At 42.4% G+C, this 12,996-nt stretch overlaps 1 protein-coding gene across 50 annotated transcripts in view; it reads left to right on the forward strand.

Annotated features, from left to right (window-relative positions):
• Window positions 1-12,996, forward strand: part of LOC142250962 (uncharacterized) — an 87,625-nt gene that overhangs the window by 38,660 nt on the left and 35,969 nt on the right. For 41 of the 50 annotated variants that reach the window (XM_075323356.1, XM_075323368.1, XM_075323383.1 and 38 more), the window contains 9 exons: window positions 4,461-4,490; window positions 5,774-5,803; window positions 5,900-5,929; window positions 6,708-6,737; window positions 9,985-10,017; window positions 10,458-10,487; window positions 11,458-11,487; window positions 12,313-12,342; window positions 12,816-12,845. In XM_075323356.1, coding sequence (XP_075179471.1) covers window positions 4,461-4,490; window positions 5,774-5,803; window positions 5,900-5,929; window positions 6,708-6,737; window positions 9,985-10,017; window positions 10,458-10,487; window positions 11,458-11,487; window positions 12,313-12,342; window positions 12,816-12,845 — 273 coding nt within the window. The remainder of the gene's footprint in view (window positions 1-4,460; window positions 4,491-5,773; window positions 5,804-5,899; window positions 5,930-6,707; window positions 6,738-9,984; window positions 10,018-10,457; window positions 10,488-11,457; window positions 11,488-12,312; window positions 12,343-12,815; window positions 12,846-12,996) is intronic. The other 9 variants (XM_075323390.1, XM_075323400.1, XM_075323408.1 and 6 more) reach the window with 5 other exon arrangements.

Here is a 12,996-nt window from a genome sequence, read left to right on the forward strand (position 1 = left end):
GCATCAGCCTCTCTCCTCCCAGCCTCCCCCAGCATCAGCCTTCCCCAGCATCAGCCTCTCTTCTTCCAGCCTCCCCCAGCATCAGCCTCTCTCCTTCCAGCCTCCCCCAGCATCAGCCTCCCTCTCCCAGCCTTCCCCAGGATCAGCCTCTCTCCTCCCAGCCTCCGTCCTCCCAGCCTTCCACAGCATCAGCTTTCCCCTCCCAGCCTCCCTCAGCATCAGCCTTCCCCAGCATCAGCCTCTCTCCTCCCAGCCTCAGCCTCTCTCCTTTCAGCCTCCCCCAGCATCAGCCTCTCTCCTTCCAGCCTCCCTCAGCATCAGCCTCCCCTTCCCAGCCTTCCCCAGGATCAGCCTCTCTCCTCCCAGCCTCCTTCCTCCCAGCCTCCTTCAGCATCAGCCTTCCCCTCCCAGTCTCCCCCAGCATCAGCCTCCCCCTCCCAGCCTTCCCCAAGATCAGCCTCTCTGCTCCCAGCCTCCTCCAGCACGCCGTGCTCCTCTGCCGACACTCACACACCCGATCGCATCCACTCACACACACCCGATCGCATCCACTCACACACACCCGATCGCATACACTCACACACACCCGATCGCATACACTCACACACACCCGATCGCATACACTCACACACACAGACACTGACGATATCGCACATACGCGCTCACACTCACAACATCCGGAGATACCACATGCCTCTGGCCATGTGATCCTCCGTCAGGTCCTGGAAGGTCACAACACAGTATCGAGGCCGAGAAGCAAGCGATATCGCCGGATGCTGTGAGTGTGTGGATGCGATGTGTGTGTGAGGTGTGTGTGAGAGTGAGTGTGATCTGATGTGTGTGTATGTTTGTGTGTGTGCTGTTATGTGTGTGCGTGTGGATCTTCCGCCGCAGCAGGACCTTGATGCGCTTGTAACCATGCGAGCTTGGTTACCAACGTATCCACACCACTCCCGTGCGAGCGGGGGCCGGGGGGGGTGTGGGGGAGGGGGGGAAGTACAGTACTCACCTCCGTGACAGCCGTGTCAGTTCGGGGAATGCGGGGGGGGGGGGGAGGGGGGGGGGAGTACAGTACTCACCTCCGTGACAGCCGTGTCAGTTCGGGGAATGCGCGGGGGGAGGGAGGGGGCGGGGCCAGAGCTAGCGTGCATTGCGTGAGGGGGGCGTGGCGTGGCCGAATTGCCAATGCCTGCAGGGTGCCGGGGCGAGAGGCCAATCTGTGGGGGGGGCGGAGCCTGGGCGAGCGGCTGGCCAATCCGTGTGGGGGCGCAGCCTGGGCGAGCGGCCAATCCGTGTGGGGGGGCGGGGCCATGGTGAGCCCAGCGGCCAATCAGCTTTGTGTCACCGTAAGGACACAATTTTGGAGCATGACAGACAGACAGATAGACAGACAGACAGACAGACAGACAGAATAAGGCAATTATATATATAGATACAGTATCCTTGTACCTAGGGGGCAGTATTATAGTAGTTATATTCTTGTATATAGGAGCAGTATTATAGTAGTTATATTCTTGTATATAGGAGCAGTATTACAGTAATTATATTCTTGTATATACGGGCAGTATTATAGTAGTTACATTCTTGTACAAAAGGGGCAGTATTATAGTAGTTATATTCTTGTACATAGAGGCAGTATTATAGTATATTCTTGTACATAGGACAGTATTATAGTAGTTATATTCTTGTACATAGGAGCAGTATTATAGTAGTTATATTCTTGTACCTAGGGTGCAGTATTATAGCAGTTATATTCTTGTATATAGGAGCAGTATTATAGTAATTATATTCTTGTATATAGGGGCAGTATTATAGTAGTTATATTCTTGTACAAAAGGGGCAGTATTATAGTACGGTAGTTATATTCTTGTACATAGAGGCAGTATTATAGTATATTCTTGTACATAGGGCAGTATTATAGTAGTTATATTCTTGTACATAGGGAGCAGTATTATAGTAGTTATATTCTTGTACATAGGGGGCAGTATTATAGTAGTTATATTCTTGTACATAGGGGGCAGTATTATAGTAGTTATATTCTTGTACATAGGGGCAGTATTATAGTAGTTATATTCTTGTACATAGGGAGCAGTATTATAGTAGTTATATTCTTGTACATAGGGGCAGTATTATAGCAGTTATATTCTTGTACATAGGGGGCAGTATTATAGTAGTTATATTCTTGTACAAAAGGGGCAGTATTATAGTAGTTATATTCTTGTACATAGGGAGCAGTATTATAGTAGTTATATTCTTGTACATAGGGGCAGTATTATAGTATATTCTTGTACATAGGGCAGTATTATAGTAGTTATATTCTTGTACATAGGAGCAGTATTATAGGAGTTATATTCTTGTACATAGGAGCAGTATTATAGTAGTTATATTCTTGTACATAGGGGCAGTATTATAGTAGTTATATTCTTGTACATAGATGCAGTATTATAGTAGTTATATTCTTGTACATAGGAGCAGTATTATAGTAGTTATATTCTAGCCTAGGCCTTCACATATTGACTACTGCTAGGAACAACAGGAACACATTTGAGATGGGCGGAAATGTACTAGAAGTTGTAAAGGACTTCAACCTACTCAGATCAATGATCACTCAAGATGCAGCAACGGCATCGGAAGTCAATAGAAGAATAGCTATGGGCAAATTAACAATGAAGTCACTGGACAAGGTCTTCAAATAGAGGAATATTACAATGGTGATGAAGACATGGTGTTACGGGGGCTGTCTGATTATAAAAACCAAAGGGATATCAGACAGTCAGGGTCCACCGTGCAAAGTCTCTGCTGCAGACTATGGCAGAGGATAAGGGGTATCTTGTACTACGGAAGCAGTACTGACACTGATACGTCTCAGTGACACTAGAGCCAATCACGGCGTGTACTGTTAAAGTCACAGCGACTACCGTATTTAGCATTAACGTAAAAGGGATAGGTTAATGTGTGAGGAAGAGTATATAAGTGTGCCGCTGTAAATAGTAGTAGCACAAGTGCAGAGTGCAATACCGCTGTTAAACTCACAGAGGCATATAGTTAGGAAATAAAGCAATTCCTCCCTTACTCAGAGGGTGTGTGGTATGATCTCTGTTAATGATCACAGAGACAAAAGCAGTGAGTGTGAAATCGCACCTACCGGTGCCAGGAGACGGACAGCAGCGTAAGCCGCACAAAGCTCCTACCTGCGTTCGCTCCACTAGTGTGCGAGGACACGAACCACTAGATATGGCACCTGCCTAGGTCCGCTCTTCTAGTGGTGCAAAAGAGATGGACAGCAGCACAAGCCGCACAAAGCTCCTACCTATGTTCGCTCCCCTAGTGTGCGAGGATACGAACAACTGCCAGACGCAGTATAAGGAACGTTACCCTAGCGGCAACGTCCACCTACGAGTAGAATCACAAGGCCCAGCCGGACCATGTGCCTCAGGCACCTGCCTATGTCCGCTCCACTAAGATGTAAGGATACGGACCGCAGCCGAAGCTGTAAGGTAGAAGAACGCTACCCTGCTGGTAGCGCTCACCTAGAATAGACCGAGAGATGCCTAGAGGGACGTGCACAGAGCGTCTACTCTCATGCATGAACCAAGAGGACTGAGCGCCGAGCAGTGTGTGTCAGGGTCTTATATAGACTCTGTGCCTCATCCAAGATGGAGGACACCAGAGCCAATCCGCTGTCAGAACGACAGCAATGACGTCACGCTGGCCTATCACCGAGCAAGGCGTCACAAGCACATTACAGTGACCAATCGGCTTAGAAGGTGTCAGAGACATGTGACCTCGTGTCAGTGATGATGTCACTCGCACATGTGCAATGGCTCCAAGATAGGACTTAGTTTCCAGCACTCGCACATGTGCAGTATCAAGAAATCCGAACATAGTCTGCAGTGCCACAGCAACCGTAACACACGGCTTTTACATATAAACCTAAAAAAATATGGAGTGAACATAGTCTGGTCTTTTCTGTAGTCAAATATGGATGCGAAACATGGACAATAAAGAAACAAGACAGAAGAAGAAGTATCAACATCTTCGAAATGTGGTGCTGGAGAAGGATGTTATCAATACAATGGATGGCAAGAAGAACAAACAAATCAATTTCGGAACAAATAAAGGCAGAAATGTCACTTGAGGCAAGAATCACCAAGTTATATCTTGCCTACTTTGGACACATATGAAGAGAGCAATCACTGGAGAAGGGCATAATAATCAGAAGAATAGAATGAATGAGGCAAAGAGGAAGACCAGTAACTCGATGGCTTGATACAAATAATAAAACTGCATAGAATACCCTGGTGGACCTATGTAGGCTGTACAAGATCGATCTTCCTACAAATTGTTCATCCATTAAGTTGCCATGGTTCGAAATCGAGCTGAAGGCCATAACATATTAATAATCCTCTAAGGAGTTTTAAACCAGACACCCTAATTCTCTCTTATCTTAATTTTTCCAGGCACAACAGTCTCTACTTCTCCTGGTACAGGTCAGTGCTTACTATCAATTTCTAGTAATGGTCAGTGATACTAAGAATTTCTTTCAGACCCTTTATTTTCCTACAAATCTGCATAAGATTCATCTGGATTCTTCTAGGTCTGTTGTTAAATATATTCTCTATCTTAATCTTTTTTATAATAAAAAAAAAACTAATTCTAGAAAATAAACTGATCACAAGGATCTGTAGTGATCATCTGTAATCTGAATTGCCTAATGTAACTGCAGCGACCCCGCAGGGGAAATAAGGCATTACACAATCTTTCTTAAAATCAGTGTCTGTCTGTGCCCGGTCCTCCAGAGTGAAATATGCCCCTTTCTTACATACTTTGGCTAATAGTTCAGAAATCCGAATGGGGGAAATCCAGTTTATTATCTCAGTAATAGCTTCTTACAAAATCACAAAAGGAGACTCTACACAAACTTGACCCCGGACCTGAACTTGACCCTGAACCCCATATAAGTCGAGATGAGCGGACCCATAAAAGTTCAGTTCGGCGGGTTTAGCAGGACTTTAGTTAAAGTTCAGTTTGAGACCCGAACTTGACCTGAACCCCAATGGAAGTCACTAATTGGGCAGTTCGGGTCTCCGCCCACATGCAGCCAGCCATAAACAGATCACTTCCGTGGGTCGGGCATTTCCATTTTTTTTCTTTGACGCACACTACATCTGATCTTGCCATTGTTAACCCCACTTCGAGCCATTGAAACACTGAAAGAGGCTCGCACTGGGCTGAGCACGAGCGCACCCGAGCACAACGATGCTCGTGCGAATGGTCAACATACATAACTTCTGGCTCTTTTGTAAAGTCTGTATTTGGTACGAATACCAAACGTCGGGTTCGCTCATCTCTACATATAAGCCCTCAGATATTCCCTCTACTTGGCTGATTATTAAAAATAGAGGGGACCCCAATCCATTTTTTGTTAAATTATTGACTTATAAATAATTTTTAAAAACAGTGTGTAGGTTCCCCCCTAGCCAATATAAAGCAGATATCTGGGGGCTGGTATTATCAGGCTTTACTTTAAGCTCCTGACACCCTTCATGGGGCTGTGGACTCATACACATAATACATAACAATAATACCATCATGATAACTTTGGGGAGTCGCAATCGGGACGACAGTGGTACAAGTCAACCATAGCACTATCATAACATATTACTGTCTTATATGGGCATTTTGGAGGATGATATGGGCACTTTATGGCAGGTTTATCAGAGTATTATATAGTACTGTAATCCTAAATTGTCCCTTTTAAACAATTTTCCAGTTACAACAACGTCTTCTCCAACAACTACCGGTGAGTCCTTCTCTTACTCGTACATAGCATGGGGTCATTTACTGTGGATTTTATAAACCAGACATCCCACTAATTCTCTCTATATATATTTTCCAGGCACAACAGTCTCTACTTCTCCTAGTACAGGTAAGTGGTTACTATCAATTTCTAGTAATGGTCAGTGATACTAATAATTCCCAGGTATGACCAGGACAGATTTGAGATGGATGGCAGCGAACCGGAAGCTGTAAACCTCAACCTACTCGGATCAATAATCACTCAAGATGCAGTGACAACACCGGAAGTCAATAGGAGAATAGCTATGGGCAAATGAACAATGAAAACACTGCACAAGGTAATTAAATAGAGGAACATTTCATGGATAATGAAGACACGGCTCGTACATAGTCTGGTCTATGCTCGTACATAGTCTGGTCTTTTCTGTAGACACATATGGATGTGAAACCTGGACGATAAAGAAACAAGACTGAAGACGAATTAATGCCTTTGAAATGTGGTGCTGGAGAAGGATGTTATCAATACCATGGATGGAAGGAAGAACAAACAAATCAATTTTAGAACAAATTAAGCCAAGCATATCACTCGAAGCAAAGATCACCAAGCTACGACTCGTCTGCACAGCATACAAAGAGAGTAATCACTCGAGAAGGACATCATGGTGGGCAGAATAGAAGGAAGGAAGAGGAAGAGCAGCAACCTGATTGCCTGATACAATCAAGATAACACGGAGAAGACCCTGGTGGACCTATCTAGGCTACACAAGATTGATCTTCCTACAGAGCGTTCATCCATCAAGTCATCAGGGCTCAAAATAGAGCTGAATGCCAGAAAATAATAATAGTAATTTTCTATAGTGTTTTAAACCAGAAACCCCATTAATTCTCTCTTATCTTTTTTTTTCCAGGCACAACAGTCTCTACTTCTCCTGGTACAGGTCAGTGCTTACTATGAATTTCGAGGAATGGTCAGAGATACTATTATATTATTCCAGACATAGATTTTCCTCAAAATCCAATAAGATTCCTCTGGATTCCTCTGGTGCTGTTTTCTCACGATATATATCTGAGTGTTAGGGCTCGTGTGCTCGATCTGTTCTAATAGGGAAAAAGGCTGGGGGGGTCCAAAGATCACGATTCCTAAAAATTCATTTATCACAAAACTGTAATGATTAATAGAGTGCAGTATAGGTTTCCCATGAAAGTAATTTACCATGTTGGTGCGGTTTTGCCCCTGCAGTTTTAACATTGTCAATGGCAAAACGCAGGGAAAAACACAGAAAATAAGTCACATGCTGCCTCTTTTTGCTGCAAAAAATCTGCAGCAAAACCTGTAAGGAAAAAAGAAGCAATGTGCACCCAACATTTAGGATTTCTCATAGACTTTGCTGGGGAAGGACTGCATGACGCTTGTGACACACACTGCACCAATTCTGCACCCAAAAACACCGCAAATCTGCGGCAAAAAACGCAGTGTGCGCATAGGTCCTTATACAGATTTTCCTGCAGCTCCCCCACAGGAGAAATAAGGCATTACACCACTCTTATTGAATTACTGGGCCGTCTGTGTAATGGACGGATGTGCCCGCTCCTCTAGAATGGTCTAACTAATAGGTGACGGCTCATTATTATCTCCTGATTTCATATGGATTTTATAAACCAGTCTCTACTTCTCCTGGTATAGGTCAGTCCTTACTATCAAATTTTAGTAATGGTCAGTGATACGAATAATTTTTTCAGACCTTTATTTTCCTACAAATCTGCGTAACAATAATCTGGATTCCTCTAGTTTTGCAGTTAAGTATGTTCTCTAGCTTAAACTTTTTTTTATCAAAAAAAAGTTCTAGACAATAATCTGATCACAAGGATCCCTAATGATCAGCTGTAATCTGAATTGTCTTATGCAACCGTAGTGCCTCCACAGGGGAAATAGGGCATTACACAATCTTTATTGCAATCAGTGACTGTGTAATGCACGGTTCTCCAAAGTGAAATGCACTGTTTGTTACTTTCTGTGACAAATAGTACAAAAATTTGAATGGGGAACCCCTGTTTATTATCTCAGTAACACCTTCTTGAGACTCTACACATGGCAAATGGACACCACCAAATGGGGTCTATAAGAATCAGATTGACTACATATGTGTTAGACAAAGATGGAGGTCGTCGATTATTACCGTGAAAATAAAGCCAGACGCTGACTGGGGAACCGATGATGATCTTTTGACAACAAAGATTAGAGTCCTCACATGCATGTGTCAATAGTTTTAGACAAGTGGTAAATGGCCCAAGGACTGGACAAGATCAGTGTTTATTCCCATTCTGAAGAAGGGAGATGCTACCGACTGTGGAAATTATCGCACTATTGCGCTCATGCCAACAAAATAGTACTGAAGATTCTACAAAGACTACAGCCTTAAGGGTACTTTACACACTGCGACATCGCTAGTGATCTCATTAGCGATGTGAAATTCTAGATCGCAAGTGTGATCTTTTGAGGTCGCACATAGGTCATTTTACGCATGTGCAATCTCAAAAGATCGCACTTGCGATCTGGAATTTCACATTGCTAACGAGATTGCTAGCGATGTCGTAGTGTGTAAAGTACCCTTTACTATGACAAAGAGCGCCCAGAGGAAAAACCAGGATTCAGAAAAGGTGGAGAAACAAGAGATGTAACTGCTAAGATTAGATGGATAATGGAAAAGGCCAAAGAATACACCATGAAGCTCTATTTCTGTTTCATTGACTACAGCAAAGCCTTTGCCTGTGTTGATCACCAGAAACTTTGGAATACCATGAAGGATATGAGTGCTAAACCATCTGATCAGCCTCATCAGGATCCTTTACAGCCACCAAAAAGCAACTGTCTGAACGGAACACGGTGAGACGGCATGGCCCAAAGTAGGGCGAGGCGTCAGAAAAGGCGCCATCCTGCCACCATTTCTCTTCAATTGATATGCATGCAGAAGATGTATTCGGGAAGGCTGGACTTGCTGAAAAAGAAGGAATCAAAATTGCTGGACGAATCACCAACAACCTTAAATACGCAGACAATACAACATTGAAAGCAACAAGCGTGGATGGAATGAAGGATTTATTACGAAGTGTCAAGATTGAAAGCTCAAACATTGGACTCCTACTCAATACAAAGAAGACAAAGATATTGACTACTGCCAAGTACAACCGGGATACATTTGAGATGGGCAGAGACAAACTGGAAGTTGTCAAGGACTTAAATCAATGATCACTGAAGATGCAGTGACGACACCGGAAGTCAACTGGAGAATAGCTATGGGCAATCACCAATGAAGTCACTGGACAAGGTCCTAAAATTGAGGAACATTCAACAAATACACAGCTTCTACATCGTCTGGTCTAGATGCAAAACCTGGATGATGAAGAAACAACATAGAAGAATCAATGTCTTCAAACTGTGATGCTAGAGAAAGATATTATCAATACCATGGATGGCAAAAAGAGCAAACAAATCAATTTTAAAGCAAATCAAGCCAGAATTGTCACTCAAAGCAAGGATCTCCAAGATACGACTTGCCTACTTTGGACACATCATATAAAGCGAGCAATCACTGAAGAAGAATCTCATGGTAGGAAGAATAGACGGAACAAAGGTGAAGAGAAAGAACAGCAACCCAATGGCTTGATATAATCAAGATAACGGCGGAAAAGACCCTGGTGGACCTATCTAGGCAGAGAAGATCCTGGTGGACCTATCTAGGTGGAGAATACCCTGGTGGACCAGGGCTTGTACATAGTCTGGTCTTTTCTGTAGTATCATATAGATGAAAAACCTGGACGATGAAGAAACAAGATAGAAGAATCAATGCCTTCAAAACGTGATGCTGGAGAAGGATGTCATCAATACCATGGATGGCAAGAAGAGCAAACAAATCAATTTTAAAGCAAATCAAGACAGAATTGTCAATCGAAGCAAGGATCTCCAGCAACCCGATACGTTGATACAATCAAGATAACGGTGGAGAAGACCCTGATGGACCTATCTAGGCTGCACAAGATCGGTCTTCCAACAAAGCGTTCATCTGTCAAGTCGTCATGGTTCGAAATCGAACTGAAGGCCTTAAAATAATAATAATAGTAATAATAATTCTCTATGGAGTTTTAAACCAGACCCTCCATTAATTCTCTCTTATCTTTATTTTCCAGGCACAACAGTCTCTACAACTCCTGGTACAACAGGTCAGTGCTTACTATCAATTTCTAATAATGGTCAGTGATACTATTAGATTCCCCAAGACCTCCAATTTTCGCCAAATCTGAGTAAGATTCATCTGATACTATTTTCTCATGACAGAGGTCCGGATGTTGGGACTTGTGTGATTGATCCGTTCTAACAGGATAAACGTCTGGGGTGTCCACAGAGGACTATACCTATAAATGCATTTATCACAAAACTATAATGTTCAAAACAATGGAGTATATATATACTATGAAAGTCATTACACAGCCCTTATTGGAATTAATGGGCCATCTGTATAATGGATGGATGTGTCCGCTCCTCTAGAAAGCTCTAAAAGATAAGGATCCAAAATGAGGGACGGATCTTTATTATCTCCAGATTTCCTATGGATTTGATAAACCAGACACCCTATTAATTCTCTGTTATCTTTATTTTCCAGGCACAACAGTCTCTACTACTTCTGGTACAGGTCAGTGCTTACTATCAATTTTTTTCAGACCTCTATATTCACACAAATCTGCATAAGATTCATCTGGATTCTTCTAAGTCTGTCATTAAAAATATGTTCTCTATCTAGATCTTTTCTTATTAAAAAAAAAGTTACACAATAAATTGATCACGAGGATCCCCAGTGATCAGCTGCAATCTGAATTGTCTAATTCAACTGCAGCGCAAATAAGGCTATGGGCAAATCAACAATGAAGTCACTGGACAGGGTCCTCAAATTGAAGAATATTTCATTGGTGACAATGACAAAGACACGGCTCGTACATAGTCTGATCTCGGCTCGTACATAGTCTGGTCTTTTCTGTAGAAACATGGATGATACAGAAGCAAGACAGATGAAGAATAAACACCTTTGAAATGTGGTTCTAGAAAACGATGTTATTAATACCATGTATGGCAAGAGGAACAAACAAATCAATTGTGGAACAAATCAAGCCAGACATGTCACTCAAAGCAAGAATCACCAAACTATGACTTGCCTACTGTGTACACTTGTGCATTGAGAGCAATCACTGGAGAAGGACATCATGGTCAGAAGAATAGAAGGGACAAGGCAAAGAGGAAGACCAGCAAACCGATGGCCTGATACTATCAAGAAAATGGTGTAGAAGACCCTGGTGGACCTATCTAGGCTGTACAAGATCGATCCTCCTACAGAGTGTTCATCCATCAAGTCTCCATGGCTCGAGATTAAGCTGAAGGCCATAAAATAATAAGAATAATGATAATATTCTATATTTTATTAACCATCAGTGGCTGTCTGAGTAATGCACAAATGTGCCCAGTCCTCCGGAGTGAAATGAGCTCCTTATTACATAATCTGACAAATATTTCAGGAATCCAAATGGAGATCCCCAATTTATTATCTCATTATTCTCTATGGCGTATTAAACCAGACACCCCAATAATTCTCTCTTGTCTTTTTTTTCCAGGCACAACAGTCTCTACTTCCCCTGGTACAGGTCAGTGCTTATTATTAATTTCTAGTAATGGTCACTGATACCAACAAATCTGCATACGTTTTATTTGGACGCTTCTCGTTTTGTCGTTAAAAATATGTTCACTATCTAAATCTTTTTTTTATAAAAAAAAAAAAAAAAGTTACACAATAAATTGATCACAAGGATCTGTAGTATCAGCTGTAATCTGAATTTTAACTGCAGTGCCCCTGCAGGGGAACTCAGGCTATGGGCAAATCAACAATGAAGTCCATGAACAAGGTCCTCAAATCAAAGAATGTTATACTGGTGACAAAGACACGGCTTGTACATAGTCTGGTCACCGCTCGTACATAGTCTGGTCTTTTCTGTAGTCACACATGGATGCGAAACCTGGACAATAAAGGAACAAGACAGAAGAAGAATCAACGCCTTCGAAATCTGATGCTGGTTATCAATACCATGGATGACAAAGAGAACAAAGAAATCAATTTTGCAACAAATCAAGCCAGACATGTCACTCGAAGCAAAGATCACCAAGCTATGACTTGTTTACTTTGGACACATCATAGGAAGAGAGCAATCACTGGAGAAGTCCATCATGGTTGGAAGAATAGAAGGAACAAGAGGTAGAGGAAGACCAGCAACCCGATGGCTTGATACTATCATGGTAACGGCGGAGAAGATCCTGGTGGACCTATCTAGGCTGCACAAGATTGATCTTTTTCCAGAGCGTTTATCCATGAAGTCGCCATGGCTCGAAATTGAGATGAAGTCCGTAAAATAATAATAATAATTCTTTATGGTAAACCAGACACTCCATTTATTTTCTCTTATCTTTATTTCCAGGCACAACAGTCTCTACTTCTCCTAGTACAGGTCAGTGCTTACTATCAATTTCTAGTAATAGTCAGTGGTTTTATTACATTCCTGCAGATCTATATTTTCCTTCAAAACTGCGTAAGATTCATCTTCATTTCTCTGGTGCTGTTGTTAAAGATGTTCTCTATCTTTTTTTTGTCTTCAAATATTTTTTTCCAATAAACTGATCACAAGGATCCCCAGTGATCAACTGTAATCTGAATTGTCTAATATAACTGCAGCGCCCCCGCAGGGGAAATAAGGCATTACACATTTTTTATTAAAGATCAGTGGGTGTCTGTGTAATGCACAAACGTGCCCGTTCCTCCAGAGTGACATGCTCACTTTGTTACATACTCTGACTAATATTTCAGGAATCCAAATGGGGACATACCCCCCCACAACCCCCCACCACAATTTATTATTTCATTATTCTCTATGGAATTATAAACCAGACACCCCAATAATTCTTTCTTGTCTTTATTTTCCAGGCACAACAGTCTCTACTTCTCCTGGTACAGGTCAGTGCTTACTATCAATTTCTAGTAACAGTCAGTGATTCCTCGAGCCCTGGATTTTCCTCCGACTTCGAGTAGGATTCCTCTGGATTTCTCTGGTGTCATTGTTAAAGATGTTTTCTATAGTAATTTTTTTGTGGGGGTGTTAAAAAGT

This window comes from Anomaloglossus baeobatrachus, chromosome 9, assembly GCF_048569485.1.
Source record: "Anomaloglossus baeobatrachus isolate aAnoBae1 chromosome 9, aAnoBae1.hap1, whole genome shotgun sequence".
NCBI lineage: Eukaryota > Metazoa > Chordata > Amphibia > Anura > Aromobatidae > Anomaloglossus > Anomaloglossus baeobatrachus.